This window comes from Furipterus horrens, unplaced genomic scaffold (genome assembly GCF_987537825.1).
Source record: "Furipterus horrens unplaced genomic scaffold, mFurHor1.1.pri manual_scaffold_11, whole genome shotgun sequence".
In the NCBI taxonomy this organism is placed as follows: domain Eukaryota; kingdom Metazoa; phylum Chordata; class Mammalia; order Chiroptera; family Furipteridae; genus Furipterus; species Furipterus horrens.
The window spans coordinates 3500572-3525804 of record NW_028327181.1 but is presented as its reverse complement, the minus strand read 5'-3'; the positions used below and the strand labels follow the sequence as shown (position 1 = coordinate 3525804).

Here is a 25233-nt window from a genome sequence, read left to right as displayed (position 1 = left end):
AGGAGGGGTCAGTCACCAGAGCCTGGGCAGCGTTTGTGCTGCGGAAGGGGAGCTAAGAGCTGGGGCCGTGGCAGTTGAATGTCCTGGTTCTTTCTCCTCCCGCCCTGCAGTCTGTCCCTCCTCCTGCTGGCCAAACCCGAGTAGGAGGCCGAGTGAGGGAGCCCAGGAAATGGTCCAAAGGGGTCAGCACAGAGAAAGACTGAATTGATCTGGGGGGCGTGGGGGCTGGAAACAACCCTCAGCGGGAGAAGGAGGTGGGAGTTCCACCTAGAAAGAAGGCAAAGGGCCTCCAACCTTACGTGCCCTCTTAGCTCTTAAGCCGAGACGTTGTGTTCATTTCCTATGCTATGGCTTTTCTGGTCTTTTTTATATACCCGAAATACTCCATAAATTGAGCAGGAACCCGGAAAGTAATCCACCGGTACCAAAGGCTTATGAAGAACGGCTCTGTGGGGTCAGGGTCAGCCACCTCCGTGATTAGGACCACACAGACCTCACTTCCCGCAGGACTGAGGGGTGTGCTGTGGTTGTATTTTCTCTCTTGGAGAAATCAGTGTCTTAGCGTTTGACTTTTTTCCTGCCAGTGTTTGCCTTAGACTTACCCTCTTTTTTTCTCCCCTCAGCTTTGTACATATTCCATCAAGCCTGTTTCTTTTCTTGGATTGGTCTTGAACTAGACAGCTTTGGGGGGGTTGGAGCTTGCTTCGTGCTAGAGCAGGGGTCCCTTCTTCCACAGCTGCCTGTCTGCTCTGGTGCCCCCAGCACTTTGGGTTATTTTTAGAGGAAGCGACTTGATGTATGAGTCAATCACGTTTAATCAGCTGGTGTTCCCTGCGCTGTGTGCAGAGAACGGACTCCTAATTTTGGGGGAGCGTTTCCCATGTTCCAACCCACTGCTACCAAGTTTAGAAATAAGAACAGCGGTTTCGCAGTTTGGCAGGTTCTTTAAAAGTTAAACATACATTTGCCATATGACCCAGCAAGTCCATCCCTAGAGAAATGAGAACTTGTACACAACACTCATGGCCGCATTAATTGTAAGAGCCCAAAAGGGGAACTAACCCAAATGTCCAACAACTGGTGGACGGGTGAACAAAATATGGTATGTGTATACCAGATTTTTATTGTCGAGTGGCAACAAAAAAAATACTAACACTTGCTACGATGTAAAGAAACCTCAAAAAGTTATGCTAAGTAAGAGAAGCCAGACACAGAAACTACATATCATAGTGTTCTATTTATAGGAAATACCAGAAAAGACAAATCTGTAAGAATAGAAGGTGTGCTAGAGGAGCTGGCAGAGCGGGGACTGGGGAGAGCGTGCTGACAGACGCTAGGGATCTCACTGGGTGATGGAGTGTTCAAAAACTCGGTATGGTAATGGTTCTACCACTTGGTAAATGTATAAAAATATTTGGGTTGTACACATAAATTGAGTGAATGATATGGTATGTAAATTATACCTCTATAAAGTTGTTAAAAAATAATGGTTTAGAATCTTAGTTTGGTTTAAAAAAAAATGCCGAATATGGTTGCTCAGTGGTCTACACTCTTTGGGTGACGATTTAGTTACTGGCTTATGAAGGATTCTCTCAGCCAGGCTCCAAGTCCTCGCTATTGGCATCTTTCAGATGATGGTGCCCTGGGCACGAGCTTGGTAATAATGAGTCCAGGATTTGCGGCTTCTCCTCTTACCTGGTGAGATTAATTTTCCCCAGAAGGAAAGCTCTGTTCTTTGGCATCTTAATCTAGATTCTGACACTTGCCTCTCAAATGAAGACACTCAAGCCAGCTGGCAAAGCCAAATAGAACAAAACGGAAGATGTTTGCTTATGTAATTGGGAACTCAAGGGTGCACTGCCTTCAGGTACAAGCCGATCCAGGGGTTCGGGTGAAACCAGGGCTGAGTCTTCATCAACCTTGCTCTCCTGTTTTTCTCTCTGTTGGGTTCATTCTCAGGCAGGAGCCACATTAACTGTGAGCTTACATCTTACTATCTTCAAAACCAGTAGAGGAAGTCTCTCTTTTTCAGCAATTCTGATAAGGAGCCCCACAACTGAGTTTCGTTGGTTCTGAATGCCCCTCCCTGAGTCAGCCAGCTGGATCCGGAGGCTGAGGATCTGGCTGGACAGGCCTGCAGCATATGCCCCAGAGCCACGGGCAGGGCCCACCCTGCTCCGGGGAGGGCTGGGTCTCCAAAGAAACAACGGAGACATTAACCAGAAGGGGACTAGCTGCCTAGTTGGCAAAAGCAACAGAAGGCCCCCATCTGGGGACTAGTTCCATTTGAGGCCACGGGGCCAAGGCTGACTGGGTGAAAGGCAGGACTGGATTGCCCCAGTGTGGCTCGGTCTGCCCCTGGAAAAGGCATCTCAGCACGCAGGTCTGCTGGAGATGCCCTCCTGGGCAAGGCTAGCCCGGAGTCCCAAGGGAAGGCAGGGATTGTGTGTGTCCCCCGCCCCGCCTCCCAGAGCCCCCCATGGACAGTGCATTGAGACGGGTGTTATGAAATGGTGCCCCCTCCGTGGAAACGGTGTGGCCGTGCCTCAGGGAGGCGGTGCAAGGAGATTAATCAATGGTGCGTTGTTGGTTATATATATATAGTCAGGGCCTGGGGACAGCCTAAATACTCAGCAGTAGGGGAGCGGCTTAAATAAACTGTAGTATGTGCACGGCATGAAATATTGCCCAGCACTGAAAATAATGTAGTAAATCTGTTCTTACGCGGGTAGATTTTCAAGGCATATTATTGAGTAAGAAAAGTCGTGGAATCGTTCTGATACTGTTAACATATTTTTAAAAAACAAAAGTACATACTTTCGGGTATAAGCTATGCTTTTATAACAGAGAGATCCCCAAATGAAAAGACTGAAATGAGGTATCTTTCTTTCTCATAAGACTCTAGAGGGAGGAGTGGCCGAGGGTGACTGGCATTCCAGTTACCCGTTGCTGCATAAAACAGCAATAACTGCTTCTGCTCGTGGATTCTGTGAGTCAGGAATTTAGACAGGGCACAGTCTGGATCATGTGTGCCCGCGGATGCCAGAGGCCTTACCTGGGGAGACTTGAATGGCTAGCAGTAACTCACGTGGCTGGGGCTGGGATCATCTGGAGGTTTCTTTACCTCTCTGGTGCCTGAGCTGGAATGACAGGAAGCTTTGTCATTCCTGTTGGGACTATTGCTCAGGGTCTCCCTGTGATTTCTCTGTGTGGTTAGGGTTTCCACACAGCATGGTGGCCTCAGGGTAGTTGAACTTTTTGCTCCAAGAGTGAGTGTTTCAGCAAATAAAGTGGAAGCCATGTGTCCTTCCACGACTTCTTTCTTATAATTTATATAGTGTCACTTTTGCCGTTTTTAAAAAATCACACCAGCCACAAGCCTACCTATATTTAAGAGGAGGGAGCAGAGGCCCCTCCCCGCCACCTCTCTATGTGAGGAATGCTAAAGGATGGGCCATGATGTTTTTAAACCATCCCAGGTTGGAAGCTCTGTCACAGGAGCTCACCTGGGATCCAGGTTGGTTTGGCTGGAGAACGGACAGCGGGCTTTGCCATTTGTATCACGTAGCTTCTATTTCTGGCTTCAGTGTAATTGGACCCATTGTCGCCATATGTCCGCCAGGGAAAGGGACAGTGGAGGCCGGGCAGTTCCTTATAAAAATGTGGTTCAGATCTTATACACAATCACTTCTGCTTGCATCCCATTGGCTAACGCTTAGTCATACTGCTACCCCTAGCTGCAAGGAAGGCTGGGAAATGTAGTCTGTAGGCCATATGCCCACCTGTAACTTTGTATTTTAATTGTTGTTAAAATAATGCAAAGGAGAATAAATGTTAGGGACAATTAGTTTTTGCAACAGTGTATTTTTCATATGTATATATATTTACATTTATATATAAAAATAGTTTACCCTGGCTGGCGAGGCTCAGGTAGTTGGAGCATTGTCCCGTAAACTGGAAGGTCGCAGGCTTGATTCCCGGTCAGGGCACATGCCTTAGTTGCGGATGCAGTTCCCAGTAGGGGCACCTTCAAGAGGCAGGCAGTCGACGTTTCTCTCGCACATCAATGTTTTTCTCCCTTCTTTCCCCTCTCTCTAAAATAGCATTTCCTCAGGTGAGGATTAAAAAATAGATCTAGCCCTGGCTGGTGTGGCTCTGTGGATTGAGTGCCGGCCTGTGAACCAAAGGGTCACCAGTTCAATTCCCAGTCAGGGCACGTGCCTGGGTTGTGGGCCAGGTCCCCAGTTAGGGGTGTGTGAGAGGGCAACCACACATGGATGTTTCTTTCCCTCTTTCTCCCTCCCTTCCCTTCTCTCTAAAAATAAATAAATAAAATCTTTTAGAAATATAGAAATACAGAGGTACGTAGAATATAGTCTGAAAGAACACATAGGAAGAGGTCTAGAAGAAACTGGCTGCAGTGGTTATATTTCTGGGGATGGGGGAGAAGGATAGGGGAGTGTTCAAAGCTGACTCTAGCTGTAGCTAGTGTTTTAATTTTTAACAAGGGTCATGTCTTCATGTTTTACTTTGAAATTAAATATTAATTCAAACTGAAGAGAGCCTGGTGAGCATCTGGCTGCTGATGTTGCAGTATGGGTCTTATCTCCCTATGGTGGCACCCAACCCCAAAGGGTGCCAGGAGGTGACATGGCTCTTTATCTCCCTATGGTGACACCCAACCCCAAAGAGTGCCAGGAGGTGACATGGCTCTTTATCTCCCAGGAGCCTCGGCTGGGACGCTTAGTCCAAAGCCCCCCCCTTATGAAGACTGTAGTCTGATCAGGGTCTCTGCCCCCACCCTCTCCATTTCAGGTGTAGGGGGCTTCCTTTGTTACCAGCAGATACTGGTTGAAAGTAGGGGCTGTGTTGGCACTGCAGAGTTCAAAAGTGATTAAAACACCGCCTGTCTCTCCACAGATTACTTATTAATTACAGATAGAAAGCTGGTGGGCATCACCTTTTCTAAGCAATTAACACTAATGTCACAGACACCATGTCCCTCCTGATGGAAGACACTGAGAACACAGTATCCCTTAAGTGGCATTCTTGCTCCAAATGCCTAACCAAAGTCCAATCATGAAGAAACGACAGACAAACCCAAGTGGAGGGACATTCTCCAAAAGTAGATGGAACTCCTTAAAAATGTCGATGTCATGGAAGACAAAGAAAAGTTGAGGAGCTGTTCTAGACTAACGGAGGCTAAAGAGATTTGAGTACAAGGCAGGAGACTGGAATCCGGTCCAAGATCTGGGGGGAAATTACCATCAATGGGCAGTTAGCAAAATTTGATTTGGATGGTATCCGAGGTCACGATATTGTTTTGTATCAAGGTTACGTTTTCTGTCTTTGATAATTGTACTGTGGCTGTATTAGAGAATCTCATTGTCCTTAGGAAATACACACTACAGCATTTAGGAGTAAAGAAGCATGTTGTCTATAGTGACTCCCAAATGGTTTAGAAAAGGAGTAGGCAAACTTCTGTGGCACAAAAGCCAAGTAGTGAGGATTCTAGGCTTTGCGGACCATATGGTCTCTGTCACAACCACTCACTGTGCTGTTGTAGCTCCAGAGAGGCCACAGACAATATGTAAATGAGCGGGCGTGGCCATGCGCCAGTAAAGCTTACTTGTGGATACTAGAATTTCAATTTTATATACTTTCATGTGTCACGAAATATTCTTTCGTTTATTTCCAACCAAGGAAAAACCATGTCTAGCTTACTGCCCATACAAGATCATGTGGCTGTGTTTGACCTGTGGGCTATAAATTCCTGGTGCCCAGTACAGAAAAAGCACACACGCAAACACACAAACACACAAACACACACAGGGTAAAGCAAATATGGCGTAATGCTAACAGTTGGTGAATCTGGGTGAAGGGTAGAGGGGCGTCCTCTGTATTCTTCTTTAAAAAAAAAGATTTTATTTACTTATTTTTTAGAGAGAGGGGAAGGGAGGAAGAAAGAGAAGGAGAGAGACATTGATGTGAAAGAGAAACATCGATCGGTTGCCTCTTACATGGCTCCAACCAGAGACCTGGCCTGCAACCCAGACATGTGCCCTGACCGGAAATCAAACCAGCAACCTTTTGGTTTTTTGTTTTGCTGATGATGAGGTCCAACCCACTGAGCTACACCAGTCAGGGCCTTTGTACTCTTCTTATAAAAGTTACATAAAATAGGGACAGAATTTTCCTTTCCGGGGGCCCAGGGAGGAGAGATCGAAGATAGTGTTGAATACGGGGAACTGAGCACTCCTGCCTGGGAGCCGAGGGAGACTTGCTCACAGCGTTCTTCAGTGTTGCCCCTACATGTTTCTGTTCGCTTCCTTTTCGTCACTTCTCCCTTATCTTCTGACTTAACCCGCATGTGTCAGGGACCTTGCCTGGCAGGCAGGAGAATGTAGGCTCTGGACTTGCTGCTTGACTGCCCCCTTTTTCTCTCCCTCTACCAAATAGTACATTTCTCCACCAGCCAAGGAGGCAGCTGCTTTAAGTATGTTCGTTGGGTTACTGTATTTAATTTCATTGGTTTCTCCAAATTGTTGGTATCTGTCTTAGATTTTCAAATTTAGAGGGAATGGCTTATTTTCAGCACATGGCATCATTTGGAGGGGGAGTTGCTGTGGCAGCAACGTTGAGAAGTTACGTGTTCCATTCCCCCAGCACTGAGGCAAAGCCTCCTGCATTGCCCTTGGCCTCGTGGCCCTGAATGGCTGTTTCCAGGAATGAGATACCGAGTTCATTGGAGTGACTGTGCCAGGGGTAGGGAGGGTCGGCTTTAAGGGAAGAGGTGTGACCTGTTCCTGGTTGACATAGTAAGAGCTCTCTTCGTTGCCAGGATCAGAAACCCAACTCAAACGGGCCTTGTGAAAAGGAGTTTATGAATTCCTCTAACCGAGAGCATTGGGTAGCATTGCCTTCAGACCTGGTTAGGATCCAAGGGCTGAAATGAGGCTACGGGAATTCTGCCTCTTACCACCTCTCAATTCTGTGTTCCTGTTCGGCTTCATTCTTACGCTGGCTCTTCCCGCTGAGCAGCCCCAAGTTACCTGCTGCCAGGTTAGCAAACCCAGGAGGAAGAGGGCATCTCTAAGCCACCATTTCCAGCAGGCCCCAGGGCTGACTCTCATTGGCTCATGGAAACCAAGGGTCCATGTCTGAACCAATCAGTTGCCAGGGCGATGGAAGCTACCAATGGGCCGGGCCCGGGTCCCAGGACCACTCTCGCATGGAGACGGTCAGCTCTGCCCAAACCATCTGGGCTAAGAATTGACCAGAGGTGGCCCCTCGAAGTCGTACTTGGTTGCGTTCCCACCGGGAAGGATGAACTCCGGGCGGGAAAGAAAACAGTGGTTCCTTATTACGCCAGGGCCGCGCCGCCTTCCCCAGCTCCAGTCCGTCTTCTAAGCCCGTCTTGTGTCGTCTTAGCCGTCACAGTGGGATCTCTGTAGTCATGTCCCCCGACGCAGGCAAACCATGAAAAACGACCTGTTCATGTTCTCTCGCGCCCGCCGCCCGGGCTGCCCCCCCCTCAGGAGACGCACAGGGTCTACAGGCAGAAGCTGGAGGAGCTGACGGTGCTCCAGACCTCCTGCAGCAGCTCCATCAGCAAGCAGAAGACGCGGCTGAAGAACCTGAAGCACGCGCTCCGGAGGTAGGCGGGGCTGCACTCCGGCTCCCTGGTTCTCAGGGTCAGAGCGCAGCTCAGAACTGGCTTGAGCCGGGAATGGAAATGTTAGTGGAAAAAACCGGGAGTGGCTGCAGGCATCACCGGGACCAGGGGGTCAAAGGATGCTTTCAGGAATGTGTGTTTTCCCTCCGCATCGTGCGTTCCTCTCCACTGGCTTCCCTCTCAGGCTGTGTCCCCTCATGGGCACTGAGACGGACACCGGCAGCGCCAGGGTACAGCCTCCAGCCTTTCTTCCTTCGGCTCGGCCACCCAGCCGAACGAGAACTTGTCTTTCAGCATCAGTTCTGGGTGTGGTCCTCATTGGCTGGGATTGGTCACGTGCCCAACTGTGAGCCAATCACTGACTGGGTAGCGTTCAGCCACAGTTCTGGGTGTGGTCCTCATTGGCTGGGATTGGTCACGTGCCCAACTGTGAGCCAATCACTGACTGGGTAGCGTTCAGCCACAGTTCTGGGTGTGATCCTCATTGGCTGGGATTGGTCACGTGCCCAACTATGAGCCAGTCACTGACTGGTTAGGCAAGACGAGGTCACAGGCTCAGTGTATGGACTGGGAATGGGACGGCCGTACTTACGCCATGTGGAGGGGGGAAGGGAATGAGGGGTCGTTCCCCCAAAGAAAGTTGTTATAAGAAGCCCTGCTGGGCGGGTAGACAGTACCCTTCTCGTGCGGGTGGGAGCGCACCCCACCAGGCTCTCTGGTGTAGGGGGCGGACGTCTGGCGTCCCGGGTGGAGGCAAACGAGCTCATCACTTAGTTCCGTTCCTGAGGCCAGGGTCACATGTTCGGTTCCCAGCCCTTGTGACTTCACGGCGCCAGAAGTACTCTCATCCCTCACAGGTGAAGGGGTGCAGTGGAGGCTGTGGACCCCCGCCAGGCAGGGCAGATGGGGCTCTGACCTTCCCGGGCTTGCGCTCCGGAGTGTGTGGCTCCTGGCCAACTGTTGCCTTCCCTCGTGGACAGTTTTTGGGAAGGTTATTGATTATACCCCTAACCTCCGCTGACCACTTTGGCAATGGAGGCCCATTAGTCATAGGGGGAAGTGTAGGTAGTTCTGTGCAGTGACATTGTCACTCTTGGAAAACCCCTTAGTGCTGGCGGGACTTAAGATACTCCTATCTCGTCGGCAGCCGTCCGTCTCGAGAGACGATGGTGTAGCTTCTTAAGAGTCTATCTGCACCGCCGAGAATGGTTGTGCAGTCCGACTCGGGAGTGACATGGTATCTGTCTCCTCCCGTGTTGAATCGACATCTTGCGATGACGCTGGAGTGTCCTCTCCAGTGAAGCTGAAGCTACAGAGCCTGGGCAGGGTGATATGGAGGGTCTGCTGTTGCCCATGCAGCAGACCCAATACTATCTGCCTACAGCGTTTCAGCCTTGGCGCTCTGGTAATTCTTTGCTGCCAGGGCTGTCCTGTGCTATGTGGCACGTTTAGCAGCACCGGCGGCCTCTAGCCGCTAGATGACTGTGAAACCCTCCGCTCTGTCTTGACAGCCACAAAGTTCCCAGACATTGCCAAGCATCCCCAGTTGAGAACCCCTGGGTTCAAAGGCTGGCCCACGAGGTAGGCTCTGACACTGAGGACCGCTACTCCAAGAGTGCCTATGACTTGTTTTTCTAGATTTGAGAGTTAAATACCACCAAGGACTCACAGTGAGACCTTGATTAGCTGACTGCTTATACTTTTAATGCACCTTCCCGTCTGCCCTCTTCAGTTGTCTTCAGGATGTCCCTTTAAAGTAGTGAACGAAGCCCCAGCCCCTGTGTGTCCCAGCTTAGTTTGCAGGAGGCTCTGACATATACTTCTGCTCCGTTGTAAGCTTTCCATTTAGTTTGCTTCCCATGATTAAATCAAAGTCATCTGGGGAAAAAAAGAATAGGAAGAATAATATTGCTAGTAGATTTCCACTGAGCGCATACTGTGTGTTGAGTATCATTCTAAATACTTTAAATTGCATTACTCACTTGTCGCAATGGTATTGCTGAGGAGGTAGGCTTGATGTTAGTCCTGTTTTTTAATGTGGAAAACAAGGCTGAGAGGTTAAAGGACATTCCCAAGGTCACAGAGCTAGCAGGGAGCCAGCATCAAACCCAGAGGGTACAGGTGGAGACTTGAGTTTGCAAGAAACGTTGAGAAGGAAGGATGGGAGGGCAGTGCCCAGAGCTTCCAGATTCTTACTCCTTAATGCCCCTGCTTCTCCTACGCCCACACCTCTGACCACAGGTACAAGCGCCATGCCAGCCGGGAGGAGGCGGAGCTGGTTCAGCAGATAGACGCCAACATCAAGGAGCGGCAGAACATCTTCTTTGACATGGAGGCCTACCTGCCCAAGAAGAACGGGTAGGAGCTGGGAACTCACACACACACACCCCACACCCTGCCCCCAGCTGCGGGCAGACGCCCAGGCCTAGGGCATCTGGTCTGCGTAACTCCCACCTTCCCACTGGGGCTTGAGATTGAGGGGGAAGGGCAGGAGCGAGGGCAGGGAAGAGAAGGAGGCTTCCTCACGTGTTTCTCCATGAACACAACAGAGGCTGTCATTGGTGGGGAGGGCGTCAGGAGGGAGCCTCCTGGGGCTGGAAGAGTTTTATCCTTTGATCATGGATGTATAAATATGTAAAAACTCATCATGTTGTATACTTCGGACTTGTGCACTTTTGAAAGTTATGCCTTAATTTTAAAGAGAGCCTTCTTTAAACGGACCTAGATATTGTGCTTTCACCTCGTTGACTGGAACTTAGTCACATGCTCACGAGTAGCTGCAAGGGAGGCTGGGAAGTATGGTCTCTGTGCCCACTGAAATGGGGGGAAGTGGGCCAGTCATGACTGTCATGTGTCACAGTCCTCCCGCTCTCTGGTTAATCATTTGCACTCGACGTGAGGCCCACTGTACTGCTGAGCTTAGCACCTTACATTCTACATTGGCTGCTCGGCGCGTGCCTATTGAGTGTGAATATTTTCGGTTGGGGCCGCTGCTGGGGCGTGTTCGGGACGTGGCGGCCTCACAGGTCTTTCCTTCCAGGCTCTACTTGAATCTGGTCCTTGGCAATGTAAACGTGACCCTTCTCAGCAACCAGGCCAAGTAAGTGTCCCACAGCCGCACCTGGCTTTACGGAATCCAGGCATTTTGCTCTTTCAACTCAGGAGAGACGGGACCAAGCTAGGATTTTTGCATAAATGAAAAACATTGACAGCTGTTGCTCTGGCTCTCAGTCTTTCTGGCATGGTCCTCTGTCAGCGGACCCCTGGGGAAGGTTTCCTGCCTTCATGACGTCCATGTGTGGGGTGGACAGGACTGCCAGCTCCTCCACGCCTCACCATACACTCTCCTCCGGGGAAGCAGACAGTGTCCACCCAAAGTCTATCAGTTTCTAGGGACAGGCAGCCCTGGTGTTCCCACTGCAGTGGGTGGTTGGGGGGGGGGGACCCTGTCTCTGTTCCCTGCCCATCCCTCCAACTCCTGGAGCCCTAAATCGGGAGTCCAGGGAGATGGGAAGCTTTGCACTTCAGTCCTCGTTCCCTAATTAATCATCACCATTCATTCAAGACCAAGTCTCTCCTTCTCCCTGTGGGATGTGGGTGGCAGGACGTCAAGGACCTGAAGGGGCAGGGGCCCCACCGCAGATGGGATAGAGTGACATTACCGTAAATGTGGCCATAGTTATGTGACCTTTCCTGGGTGTGTCTGTTGCCGTAGATTTGCCTACAAGGACGAGTATGAGAAGTTCAAGCTCTACCTGACCATCATCCTGCTCCTGGGTGCTGTGGCCTGTCGCTTTGTCCTTCACTACAGGTGACGCAGCGTGGCAGTGGGGAGGGGGGGCAGGCTGGGGGTAGAGAGAGGGCCATGTGAGGGGTCCAGGGTCTCTCCTGCGTCCACAGTGGTGGGTGAGGTAAGGGGTAGAGAGAGAAGGGCCACTTGTCGTGAGATGTAGCAGCCCCATGCGCTGCACCGCTGCCCAGCAGGTCCTGGCTAAGTGGCTGCCGGAGAGGCCTTAGAGGGTAGTAAAGACAGAGCCCCACTTGGCGTGCTCGTACAGCGGACTGTTATGTGGCCGCAGAGAGAAGTGAGGTGCTGACACAGGCTGCAGTGGTGACTCTCGAGAACGTTAGAGGGCCGGGCAGAAGGAGGTTTGCCGTTGTGAGCACGCAAAACAATTTATTCTTTTTTTAAGTTTTATTTTAAAACATTTTTATTTTAGAGAGGGGGAAGGGAGGGAGAAGGAAAGGAAGACAAATGTCTATGTGAGAGAGAAACATCAATTGTCTGCCTTCCGAACGCATCCCAACTGGGGTTCGAACCTGCAAACCAGGCATGGGCCCATGGGAATCAAATGGGTGGCCCTTTGGTTTGCAGGATGATGCCCAACCCACTGAGCCGCACCAGCCAGGACCAGAGTTTATTCTTATATTATTATTTATTAATTATTGTATTATTTTCCAAATGAACAACTGTAAACCTACTTTCGTCCCACCCTGTATGTTAAGTGAAAGATGCTGGTCAGAAAAGGTCACATATTGTATGATTCCATTTCTGTGCAATGCTGAGAACAGGCAAATCCATAGAGATTGGAAATAGATTAGTGGTTGCCAGGGGCAGGGGACAGGAAAACTGGGGAGGGCCTGCAGATGGGTGTGGGGCTTCTTGTGGAGTGCTGAGAATGTTCTGGAATTAGATAGTAGTCATAGATGCACAACTTTGTGGATCTACAAAGAACCCATCAAATGTATACTTTAAGAGGGTGAATATTATGGTATGTGAATTATATTTAAATGACAAAAAGAGAGGAAGGGAGAGAGGGCAAAAGGGAACAAAAGGGAAAAAAAGGGAAAAAGAAAAGGAGGAAAGAAAGAGGGATGGGTCACACCCAGCCTGGGTTTGGTCCTGGCTTTGAGACTCGCTGCCTCAGTCTCCCCGTCTGTAAACGAGGTTGACACCAGTGCCCCCTGCACAGGGTTGTGACAGTCAGTGCCTGAGCCCTGTGTGTGGAGGGCTCTGCCCAGTGCGTGGCCCCCAGCGGTGCCTTGAGAGCGTCAGCTCTTGGCACTGAGGCCCCACTGCCCCAGGGGGTTTCCTTTCCCTATGTGGCCCTGGTTTTCCTGCCCCCAGCAGTGTGGCCAAGCACAGCTTGGGCATTTGGCCCATGTGTTAAGGGCTTATTTTCTAGCAAGTGCTTGGCTGGGAGTGCACTTGCTGATCTGGCCACTTGAATGTGCAGACAAAGGCCCTTTCAGGCTCTGGGCCTGCGCTTGCCTGCTGCCTCTGGCCTGGCCAGCTTCCCTGGAGGTCAAAGGCTGCATCCGCCAGTCCTGCCTGCTCACAGGCCCCTCTGGAAGGGTGTAGAAGTGCTTAATGAGCCACCATATTCCCTGTGCTGGGACCTCAGGCCCCCAAGGGCGGGCCTGTGGTGTGTCATCCAGTTCTCAGGCTCCCCAACAGCCTGGGTGTTTCCATTTCTCCTGACCCCTCTCCTGGGCTTAGGGTTGAGTCTCACTGGCTGTGTGACCCTGAGCAATCCACTTGCCCTCTCTGAGCCTCAGTTTTCTCATCTGTTAAATGGGAAACAGTACTGGCTTCATTTGGGTTCCCTCAGAAGAGATCCCCAAAACAAGCATTTGAATGCCAGCGTGTTGTTTAGGAAGTGATCCCAGGAAACACTGATGGGGGAATGGGAAGTGGGACAAGGAGGGGGTGTCCCCTGGGCACGGGGAGTTCAGTGCTGCCAGGGAATGGGGTGGAGGGGAGGGGGACAGTGTGGAACATGCCTCGCTTATCCCACCTGAGGGGTGAAGGAGTGGGGGGCAAGGGGGCAGTACAACTGCATTCAGTTGGGGGAGCTGAGGACTGCTCCCAGCGGGGGTCACTTCCTCCGCTGTCCTCAGCTGCCCCTCACACCAGCATGGGCAGCTCAGAGGCTTGAGACTGCCCTCAGGGATGCCACAAAGAAGTGGCAGGCTCTGGCTGCTGAAGTCACAGGCGGCTGGATGTATAAGCACACCCACTACGAGAACCAGGCCGGCAGGGTCGTTCGCGGATCCAGTGTGATCGCCCACATAAAATCCCTGCAACATTGCAAGTTCCCAGTGGTCAGGGCTGGCCTAGCGTGGCAGGCTGGATAATGGTCCCTGGAGATGGGCACGTTCTAATCCCCAGAACCCGAGAATATGTTACTTTACGGGGCAGAGGTCTTTGCAAATGGATTAAGTTAAGATCTTGAGATGGAGAGATGACCCTGGATTCGCTGGTGGGCTCCCTGGAATCACAGACGGCCTGTGAGAGGGAGGGTCGGTGCCACACAAGGACAGTGGTGACAGGGCAGAGGCCAGAGCCGGGTGGGGCCACGGGACGAGCCTCCAGAAGCCGGAAAAGGCAATGACATGGCTTCTGTCCCTGAGCCTCCGGGAGGAACACGTGACCCATTTCAGACTCTGACCTCCAGGATTTTAAGAGAATACATGTGCCCACTTGTTACAGTGGCAACAGGGAACTCAGCCCCTTCGGCAGAGCAGACGGGGGCCTGCCCTTCAAGCATCTCAGGGCCATAAAACTATTTTTACTCCTCTTTTTACTATGAGGTAGAGGAAGGGACCAGTGAAAAATGGCCTGGGAACTGTGACTTGCTAGTGGGTCCGTCTCTTGCCTGAACTCAAAAGCCAGCATCTGAGTAACTCCACCCTGGGGGCCTGTCCCTGCTCCCCGGTGTCACCTCCAAGTTGAGCAGGCCTTTGATTTTCTCACGGTTAGGTGTCCGAGAGCCATTTCTCGGACTTTGGGCGCCCCGGGGTGCTTCCAAAGGATGACAGGGAACGTGCGTAGCTCCTCCTGGGCTGCAGGCTCTGTCCCCAGCACTGCCTCAAGCTCAGCTAGTGCTCACGGCGGCCCGCGCAGGGCAGGGGAGGCGCCGTTACTCTCCCCGCTTCACGGGCGCGGGGGCCACGGCGGGAAGAATCACTAGCTTCTCCCTGGTTCTCCAGCCGGGGACAGGCCGAGTCTGGATCTGAACTCAGGCCCTGGGTTTCTGGAGTCTGTTCTTGACTCTCCTGAGCCTGCCTTTGCAGCATGTTCAGCAGGCTCGGGCTGAGAGTCTGTCACCTGTGACCACCTCCCAGCGTCTTTTATCATTGTTAAAGCTGTGTCTTCCTTCCATTCCACCGCCACCCCCACCATTGTAGTCGGGGAGAAGGCTGTCCCAGTTCAGGGGTAGAAGTGGCGGGGGTGGGGGTGTTTTCCGTCCCCGGTCGTTTCTCGCCCTGCGCTGAAGGGCTCTGTGTAACACGGGGAGGCACGGAGGTGCTTCCCCTTCGAGGTCAAAGGTGCAGCCTTCCCTGAGGTCCCAGGAGAGAGACCGGCCATGGGGCGAGGCGCTCTCCCAGGATCCTTCACCCGGGAACGCTCACAGAGGGGATCCGCCTTCCCATTTCACAGACGGGAAAGCTGAGGCGGCCCTCCACACTGAGCAGGGCACAGCACACGGCCGCCCCGTCTGTCCACCTTTCAGGCTTGCTCTGGGCTGTGGTCACTGTACAGGAGGCAGGAAATTCTTAAGCTGCTCTTACACGTGAGTCAGGCCAGAAGAATTTGTTGGTATGTGCAACCAAGTTTATGGCAGGTATAAGGGGACAGAGGGAGCTTACGCAGTGGCACCGCAGACGGTTTGAAATAGCACATTAGGTTTCCTGCTGCCAGGCCACCGGAAGTCTCCCATGTAGAAGGGAGACGGGCTGTCGTGGGCTGGGGGTCAGGGCAGGAGGGAAACCTCAGCGAGAGCCTGAGGGTGGGCAGCATCAGGCAGGAGGGTGAGGCGGGGTGGAGCATCCCCGGTACAGAGGGGACACCCGGGAGGCAGACCCGCCCGGCCTTCCCGGGCGCTGGGGTCAGGGACACGGCCGAGCGGGCAGCCCCCGCTGGCGCATCGTTCCGTGCCAGTGCGGCCGGGACGCTGCCCCGGTTCTCACGCCTGGTCCCCGCCTGGGGCTGTTCCTCCACGCCAGGGTGACGGACGAAGTCTTTAACTTCCTGCTCGTGTGGTATTACTGCACCCTGACCATTCGGGAGAGCATTCTCATCAGCAATGGCTCGAGGTAATTGGGGGCCTGGCTTTGTGGGGGGCGCCAGGGCAGCCAAAGGGAAACCTGTCGTGGAGAGGAGGCCGGTGGCAGCTGCCACCCTCAGCCTGCGTTCCCTTTCTCCTTGGGGGCTCTGTGACGGATCAAGCCCCGGGAGGGGGACACCACGTCAGCCACTGGTCAGTCTCTTGTTTACAAGAAACCCTAACTCACACGGGCCCAGCGTAACAGGACGCTTATTTTCTCATATCAAGAAACAGATCCGAGGGGGCTGCCTTCAGGTGCGGCTGAGTCCAGGCGCTCAGGCGATGCATCAGGGTCCAGTGTCTCTGTCTCACCCCTGCCCTCTGCTGTGTTGTCTTCTCAGGTTCCGGGGAGGGGCACCTGGCAGCTCCACGCTCATGTTTTTATTTCTAGCTTTCCCAGCAAAATAGGGCACATTCCTCTCTTCCAAGAGTCTCACTGGGTCCCGTTGGCGTTTGTTAGGTCACGTGCCCCCCTCTCTGAACCAGTCACTGTAGACGGAGAAAGCACTGCTGTGATTGGCTGGGCTTGAGCCTCGTACCCACCCCTGTGGCTGTCATTGGAAGCCTAAAAGCTGAGTGTCAGGAGGGGACTGGTTCCCCAGAGGAAACTTGGGATACTGTCACCAGAAGGATGAGTGGATTCTGGTGACAAGAGTGAGGTCCCCCACAGGGAGATGAGTCCAGTCTCAGGACTCAGCAGAGATCCGTGGCTTGCTACTTGTAGGACTCATTTTCCAGAGTTCTTCCTTTTTGGGGTGGCCATTCGAACCTCTGCACACCATCCGTGTCCTTGTCCTTTCCCAAAACGAGAAATAACAATGTGCCCTGGCTGGTGTGGCTCAGTGGATTGAGTGCCAACCTGGAAATCAAAGGGTTGTCAGTTCGATTCCCAGTCAGAGCACATGCCTGGGTTGCAGGCCAGGTCCCCGGTTGGGGCGCACAAGAGGCATCCGCACATTGATGTTTCATTCCCTCCTTTTCTCTCTGTCTAAATATAAATAAATAAAATATTTAAAAACAAAAACAAAAGAAGTAACAACTTCCTAAACCCTCCCCACTTTCTCCCTTCGGGAGACTAATAAGAAACAACCAGGAGCATGTGTTTAATTTGGGGCATCTGCCAACTCCCCAAATAATTTGCCACCTTCTCACCCTTCTGCCCACTGGTCCCTGAGGGCAGTTTTCTGCTCTGCCGGGCCGGCGGTTCTTACGTACGAAGCCCTGTAGCCTGTAGCCTCTTAGGAAAGATCAGTGTTTCTCAAACTGCCCTCCTTCCTGTCCCATCCATGCCATCTTTGCCATGTCCTGTAGCACCTGAACGAACATTTTCCCTCGATTCCAATCAACCGTTTCTCTCTCGCTCTCTTATACTTAAATAAATATTTACTCTAAAAGGAAACTTTGTTTCACCACCTTACATGGAAAACGAGCATCAATTGCAGGAAAGAGGAAGCAGTATAAAAATATCTTTGTTTTCATTGTCTAATTTATTGAAGGCGCTGGGCCTGAGGCCTGCGGTCTCTCTCGTGTGTGTCCGTGGGTAGAGAGGGAGACAAACATCTCGAGAGGCATCGAAGATGTACTAGCATCTCACCCAGACCCTCTCCTTGACTTTATCAGGACAGAAAAGATCACTCAGTGTTGTCTAGTGTTACCCTTGAGTATCACCTAAAACTTGGTTATACACGCCCCATGCTTTGGGAAACACTGAAATAGGAAATCTTACGCAATAAATAACATCCATAGTTTTCCTTAATTTTAGTGAATAGTACCTTTCTGCTTTTGGGCACAGTTGGAGGGTAGCCAGGGTAGCATATAGCAGGGAATGGGCCTGGGCATTTGGCAAGGCCTCCTGGTTACTAATTCTGTTCCTGTCCTGTGGGCTGGCTGTCAGCCTTGGGGTGTCACCCTTCTGATGGATTTGTGTTAAGTGTGATGGGGGCGTGCTCTGTAATGGTCAGTAACACTTTTTAGTAAGTTACTCTGGTCAGCTCTTTTTCTAGGATGATAAGCTGTGGTGAACGGTGGGGCGAGGGGGTGGTTACCAGAGAGAAGGGAGAGGACTTGAGTGCAGGTGCCTGCAAATGTGAGGCACACCAGGAAAATGGGAGGGGGCAAAGGGAGGAAGTGGGGTTCCAAAGCCAAGCCTTGCTTGCCCAGCGCTTAGCAGGGGAATTTTCCAAGGCTTTTCTGGAGTCTGTGCTCTGCCAGGGACAGCAGGAAGTTAGTCTCTGAGCTTGCAATGCAGAGTTTTGCGTGCGGTCCACTCTGCCCCTAACTGACATGCATCACAACATTGATTGGGCGTCTCCTAGCCATCAGACACTGCACTAGGCACTTCAGGATAGCTCACACTCTGGTGCCTTTGGGAGCAATCATAGAGCGTTTGGAAAGACCCATTCAGGGCACATGTCATTCAGCAGTCTCCTGTTACAATGGCAGTGTTCACCCAGGCATGTCCTGCCACTCAGGCCTGGGGTAGGGGTTTGGATGGGGTGTTCGTGGGGAGTCTGAATGGGTGTGGTGGGCCCATCCAGGTGCCTCATCTTCTGGAGTGATTATGGGAGTTGTGGCTGAATCTGGGTGACCAAACCGTCTGCCATGTCCTGTAGCACCTGGAGTCAGTCGACTCATCCCCAGCATCGGTTAGCCTGCTTCCTGCCCGGCTCCTTCTAGAGCTGATTTCTCCTGGGAGTGGGCGAGGGAGACAGATGCCTCGGAGGCTTCCCCTCACACTTGGCCCTTACCAGGGAAGCCTTACGAAACCAGTAGCTAAGGGTGAGGAGGAAAAGGCGGGGGCGCGGGGAGGGGTCCAGGCTGGAATGAACTCTATCTTGCTCATCTGTGACGTCCCAGGGCCGGCTCAGGAACTCAGCGTGGCAGCCCAGCAAATGCCCCATGGTGTTTGCCGGAGTGAATGCAACTGAAGCTCTGCAACCAGTCGGGGTCCTGGGGGCCATCCCAGCGTTCTCAGGACAGGTGGCGCGGAGCCGCGTGGGCTTCCTGCAGGCTCGGTGCCCGGGTTTGGTCTCACGGAGCCTCTTTCATCCTGTTCCCCATTCCACTTGAGACCTGAGCTAGGGGTGTGGCCAGGGAAACCAGCCTGGGGCGGTGGGGGCAGCGGGGGACTCCCCCGTCGTGGGACGGAGCCGCCCTTCTTTGTGTCTGATGCCGCCCAAGTGAGAAATAGCTCATTAGCTCCGTTAGTGCAAAGGACAAGTCAGCTTCCCTTGCAAATTTTGCAAATGGTGGGAAACCACGTGGTAGGAGTAAACATGACAGGGATTTACGGGAGCATGCAGATAGTTCAGGGAGGTCACAAGGGCTCAGTGTTCGCAGGTCCCCTCCTCCCTGTTGCTTTATCCGCGGCACTGGCCCCAGCAGCCCGGGTCAGCACCTAACGGGTCAGCCATCCCAGGGCTGCTTTCCCTCACTAACCCCGCGCTAATCTTGAGGCAGGCTTCTGATTGGCTGGGCTTAGAGCACGTGCTCGTCCCTGAGCCAATCCCTGTGCGTGGAGGGGTGCGGAGCCCTGATTGGCTGGTCCTGGGTCATGTGTCGTGGCACATGCTTCCGCTGCACCCCGCCACCCAGACTGGGGAGGGAGCTGCGCGCGGGCAGAAAGCCGAGGCCTGGGACCAGAGCGGGGGGCACTGACAGGCAAACAGCAGATGTCTGCCACCATTAGTCCTCGGCCCGAAGGGTGAGGAGTCGGGGGTCGTGCTGGCTTTCCCGGCTGGCCGGCCCACGGGCGCCCGGCTCTAACGGGCTTTGTAGGGACCTTTCCTGGCATACGGGGGCGCAGCGGGGGCAGGCATGGGAAGGGAGCCCCCGTGTAGGAGCCATTCCGCCAGCTGCCCCGATTACCGGGAGCGCAAAGCCAGAAAAGCCTGGGGATGGATAGCGGCTGGTGCACATCTTGTGCGCACGTCCGAATGTGGCCCAGGTGTCCCGCAGGGAGGGCCAGGGCCTTCCTGGGCACGGTCCCCGGGTACCAGGACTTGCCGTCCCTACGTTCCGGCAGCAGTGCGCCACCCTTCCGGGGGCATCTACCATCGGCACGTGAAAAGGCCACCAGCGCCCGCAAGCTTCACTTCTGTCCCAAACAGGCCTAGGCCGCTACTGGGTCAGGTTTCTTTCTGGGGTGACAGACTGGTCCTAAAACTGATGGTGGTGGCAGTCGCCCAGCTCAGTGAATGTGTAATTTAAGTGCGTGAACTGTGCGTTATCCGAGTTTCACCACAATAGAAGTGTTACATAAACACAGGTGCACAAAGCCTGCGCAGAGCCCTGGGTGTGCAGGAGCGCGGTGGGCTGGGGAGGGGGTGGCTTCTCCTCCCAGCCCCGCTGAGCTGCGTTTATTGGTGGCAGCTGGCACTGCTGGGCTCTGGGCACAGCCAGCTGGGGAATTAGAAGCTGCTGGTCGTCCGAGCTTGTTGCCCAGAGCATGTGTCTGCTCGGGCCGCTCCCAGACGGAGAGGGCACGGCTCGGGTGCTGCGGGGAGTAGTGCAAGGAGCCCCGGGGCCGCCAAGACCCGAGGACTTGTGTGTGGCTTCGCAGAGAACTGGGAAGGTCCCAGCGAGGCTTCTTGGGTGCTCCTCAAGCTAAAGTGAATGAAGTCCAGGGCTGGGCAAGGAGCGGCCGATTCCCCCGGCGCGGGGGGGCTCCCAGGGAGCAGCTGTGTGTGGGTGGCAGGAGAGGCCGCGCCTGCCTGGCGGTAGCTGCTGCCCTGTGTAGATGTGTGTGTGTGTGGGGGGGGTCTGTGTTCACTCAGCGCACTGACTGAGCCCCTGCCCTGAGTGGGCACCCCGATGCACCAGGCCGACCAGACCCTGCTCTTCTGGAGTGGGCGTCTGAGTGGGGAAGGGTGTTCAGGAAACAAGTGAGGAAAACGTAATACTTTCAGAGTGGGAGGCACGGGGCGAAGGTGGAACAGGGTAGTGCGATGCAGCGTGGGGCTGCCCGGCTGCTTAGAGAAGCTGGTCAGGGAGGGTCTTGGAGGCCGTGACAGTCAAACTTGAATTTGGACCAGGAGCCGGGCAGGCCAAGGTCTGGGAGCAGCAAGAACAGCAAGAACAAGGGCCCTGTTCGTCACTCGGGCCTCGTTACAAATACACGGACTGGGCCGCTCCGACAACTGAAATGTATTTTGTCCCCGTCCTGGAGGTTAAGGTACAAGACCAAGGGGCCAGCAGGGCTGCTTTCTCCTGAGGCCGCCTTGGCCTGCGGTGCGGTCAGCCCCTGTGTCCTCACGTGGCCTTTTCTCTCTGAGCACACACACTCCTCGTGTGTCTCTTCTCGTAAGGACACCAGTCCCTTGGATGGGGGCCCGTCCTTAGGGCCTCGTTCAGCTTTAATGACCTCTTTAAAGGCCCATCTACAAATACTGTCACAGTGGGGGTCTAGTGCTTCAATCGGGGCATTTGGGGGGACACAGTTGAGCCCATCACAGGTCCTGAGGTAGGACTGGTTCAAGGAGAGGGAGGGAGGTGGGACTTGCAGCTGGGTGAGGTTAGGGCGGTGTTCCCGGGGCAGCTGGAGGCCTCCCACGGAGGCCTGTGTGCGTCTGTGGGTCTTGTGGTGCATTGATGAGCGGCTTCTGTGTGGCTGTGCGTCTGTGGGACGGGGAGAAGGGGGAGGTACCCCCCACCCAGGCGGGGAGCTGGGAGATAGATGCCTGCGTTCCTCTCCCTGCCTGAGCTCTCCCTTCTCTGTTCTCTCCGAGAATTAAGGGCTGGTGGGTGTCTCACCACTACGTGTCCACGTTCCTATCCGGCGTGATGCTGACCTGGTGAGTGTGTCCTGCCCACCCCCAGCCTCCGTCTGCCCTTCCCAGGGGGCCGTGAGTGGGCGCTAGTGGTGAGTGAGGGGCCCAGATGGCTGTCCGAGGCCTTGGCCTGGGCTCTCTTTGGGCCGAGAAGGAAAGTGTGAGCTCATAGCTGGGCCGTAGGGAGTTCTCCTGGGAACTGGCCGTCCGCCCACCGGCTGGGGCAGAGCTGACAGGGAGCCAGGCTGGACAGACCAGCACAGGGGTGAGGCTGTGGCACCGAGGGGTCTGGCAGGGAGGGAGGGAGCACCCAGGGGCACTGGCGGTGAGGAAGGGCAGAAACTGGGGCGCTGGCTCCCTTGGGAACCCTTTTCTTCTCTCTTCTGGGAGCTGGAGGGGGGAAATGTCTGACTTCACAGCATGCCTCACCTTTGCTTTTCCCTCCCCCGCAGGCCTAATGGGCTGATTTATCAGAAGTTTCGCAATCAGTTTCTAGCGTTTTCCATTTTTCAGAGTGAGTGTTCCTTGCCTAGATTCAGGGGAGGGGACTCTTGGTCTCTGTGAAGGGTGTGTGTTTCCTGGAAGGGAGAGGAGATGGGGTGGGCGTGGGGGAGGTCCCTGGCAAGCCTGGGGCAGGGGAGGGCCAGAAATCGAGAAGAGAGCTATCTGCCCCCGAGATCAACTTCACCCTACACCCAACCCCTAGCCACATCGCCCAGGGCCCCAGTCACTGCCTTTTTCTTCCCCTGACCAGACCAACTACGACCTCTGGGAGCCCAGGTGTGTGGGACACACTAACTTTGTTGTCCTCAAAGTGGAAATATACATCCCTTTTCTCACTTAAGAATAGCTCTGGGTTTATAGACAATGCGCTGGTCCCAGGGGTCACTTCTAGGAGCGGAGAGCTTGGATGGTTGGAGACAGGGAGAGAGTTTTACTTTTCAGCTTATACCTATTTGTTCCCTTTGAATTTTATACTACGTACGTATCACCAGTTCAGAAAGATACAACTTAATTTTTAAAGTAAAATCCTGCTTACAAACAAATACAGATATATAAAGCTGAGAATCGGTCTGTGTCCTTTAACATTTTTATTTGCAAATAAGTATATACATATATACCATAGTATGTACAGTCTACGCACACGAGCTCCCTCTGTACATGTAGTTTTGCTTATAACCTGGGTGTTTTTCTTTTGACAATTTCCACGGCCAGTTTTCCACGTCAGTACAGGTATCCCCTTGTGTGGAGCTGTCTCTTACCGTCTTGGCATTGCCCGCAGCTCCCAGCCTGGTGCTGCCACCCAGCAAGCCTCTTTGGAGTGCCTACTGCATGCCTCGGAGAGCTCTAGAAGTGTCTGGTCTAGCTGGGGCTTCCTCACGTCCTCAGCTGGCCTGAGCTCTCTCTATATTCTGGAGAGCGGATAAAGCGCGTTCCGACCACATTGTGCGTGCGCGTGCGGGCCGGCGGGTGTCTTGGGGGTGGGGAAGACCCTCCACCACGCGGCCGCGGTGCCCCTCCAGCCTCTGGGCGCTGTGCTCCCCCTGCAGGCTGCGTGCAGTTCCTGCAATATTATTACCAGAGGGGCTGCCTCTACCGACTGCGGGCTCTCGGGGAGAGGAATCATCTGGACCTCACGGTGGGTGAGTAGCCGGCCTGGGGTGTGTGTGGAGGGACAAGTGCGGGGCCCCGGCCCGCTCCCCCAGACATCGCCCCTAACTCCCCTCAGTGGGAGCCCCTGTCGGTGAGGACGTAACAAGACCTACCACGTTCAAGGCCAGGGCTGCGGGCGTCTGCCCGAACTGCTTTTCATAATTCACCACGGACTCGGCTTCAGCCGGGTGCCAGACCAGCCGTGTGCCCCCACTGCTGGCCTCTCTCTGATCCTGTTTATTTTTTGAAAATGTGTAGTTATTGATTTACAGAGAGAGAATGGGAGAGAGATTTGTTTTTCTACTTATTTATGCATCATTGTTTGATTTTTGTATGTGCCCTGACCGGGGATCGAACCTGCAAGCTTGTTGTATCTGGACGATGCTCTAACCGACTGAGCTACCCGGCCAGGGCCTCTCTTATTGTTTTTAATGGCCCTTTTTTTGTCTGTGCTTTCTAATATCTGTAATGTCAGCCTAGTGCTGTTGCACATATAACTGTACATAAGCCTGTGCATGTATACACATTGGGAATGTGTGCAACACTTTAACGCATAGGGATTGATGCCTAATTATTAGTGCTTGGGGACCTTTCATCTAAACTTTCAGGGGAGACTTTTTTAAAAAAGATTTTATTTATTTTTAGAGAGAGGGGGAGGGGGGGGAGAGAGGGAAAGAAACATTGATGTGGGAAAGAAACATTGATCATTTGCCTCTTGTATGCGCCCTGACCGGAGATCCAACCTGCAGCCGAGACATGTGTCCTGACTGGGAATCGAACCGACAACCTTTCGGTTGGTGGGACAATGCCTAACCAAAGGAGCCACACTGGTCTGGGCTCTTTTAAGATGGTCATTGCTATTGAATTGCTCCACAAAGCAGGCCCTTCTTTGTCAAGAGTCAATTGAAATGATGCATTCCGACGTCCCCTATAAAATGCAAATCCAGGAAATTATTAAAAACGCGGTGCCTGGCACACTGGCGTTCCGTAGCGTTGTCAAGCCCGCCCCCCTCGTGGTGACGTGAGGCGGTGAGCGCAGTCAGGCCTGGTGACAGGCCTTCTGCACGTTCTCTGGGGGGTTTTCATAGTGAGCACTCCTGCCCCTGGAAGAGAAGGCCCCCCCCCCCCCCCACGCCGTGGGCCGTGTGTAGCTCATCTCAGGGTGGCCGGCGTGGCTGGGCAGCGGGCGCTTGGTGGGCCGCGGGGGCCACTGAACCCCTTCACATGGGCCCTCCACTCCCGCCCTCCTCTCCACAGAAGGGTTCCAGTCCTGGATGTGGCGAGGGCTCACCTTCCTCTTGCCTTTCCTGTTCTGTGGCCACGTGAGTACCCCCTGGAGTTTGTGGGTACCCTCATTCTGGGCTGACCCCCAAGGACAGAGGGTCTGCAGGCCTCCCCCCCATTCACCAGCCATCCCTGGCTGGGCCTCCTGGGGTCCTGGGGCTGTGACAGCCCCGGAGGCTGGGGAGGCCAAAGGCTGGGGCCAGGACTGGCTTGCAGGCCACTCTGGCTTAGGGTGACCCCGTTTCATTTGGGGGGTTCTCAGTATCTCAGAAGCGGGGGGCCTGGTGCCTCCCCCGGGGCTTTCCCACGTGGGTGCCCAGCGGGACGGGCGGTGGGGCAGCACCTGCCTTCCCTCCCTGCAGTTCTGGCAGCTCTACAACGCGGCCACGCTGTTCGAGCTCTCCAGCCACGAGGAGTGCAGAGAATGGCAGGTACGACGTGTGCGTGTGTGCACGCGTGTGTGGCGACATGTGGCGGTGGCCCTGGGGGGCGGGACCAGCTTGGGGAGAATGCTTTCCTTGGCCGTCCGCTTTGCTCTCCCCCATGGGGCAAAGACCTCTCTGTTCCCGGAACTGGGAGACGGTGGGACGGGTTGTGGGAGGCCAGGGAACCCCTCTGCGAGGGCTCCGTTCTCGCAATCGGGCCGAAGGAGGAGCTCCCCAGGACCCTGCCTGACCCCGGTCTCGGCCTTCCGTTGCCAGAACCCTGCAGGTTATGGGTCGCTTGTGCTAGGGGGCTCTGA

The 25233-nt window shown here is 53.8% G+C and overlaps 1 protein-coding gene across 1 annotated transcript in view; it reads left to right on the top strand.

Annotated features, from left to right (window-relative positions):
• Positions 1-25233, top strand: part of TMEM120B (transmembrane protein 120B) — a 31470-nt gene that overhangs the window by 5066 nt on the left and 1171 nt on the right. The window contains exons 2-11 of the mRNA XM_090292901.1: positions 7539-7657; positions 9917-10033; positions 10716-10775; positions 11391-11486; positions 15686-15775; positions 21513-21578; positions 22007-22068; positions 23105-23197; positions 24465-24529; positions 24854-24922. Of these exons, the coding sequence (XP_090149027.1) occupies positions 7539-7657; positions 9917-10033; positions 10716-10775; positions 11391-11486; positions 15686-15775; positions 21513-21578; positions 22007-22068; positions 23105-23197; positions 24465-24529; positions 24854-24922 (837 nt within the window). The remainder of the gene's footprint in view (positions 1-7538; positions 7658-9916; positions 10034-10715; positions 10776-11390; positions 11487-15685; positions 15776-21512; positions 21579-22006; positions 22069-23104; positions 23198-24464; positions 24530-24853; positions 24923-25233) is intronic.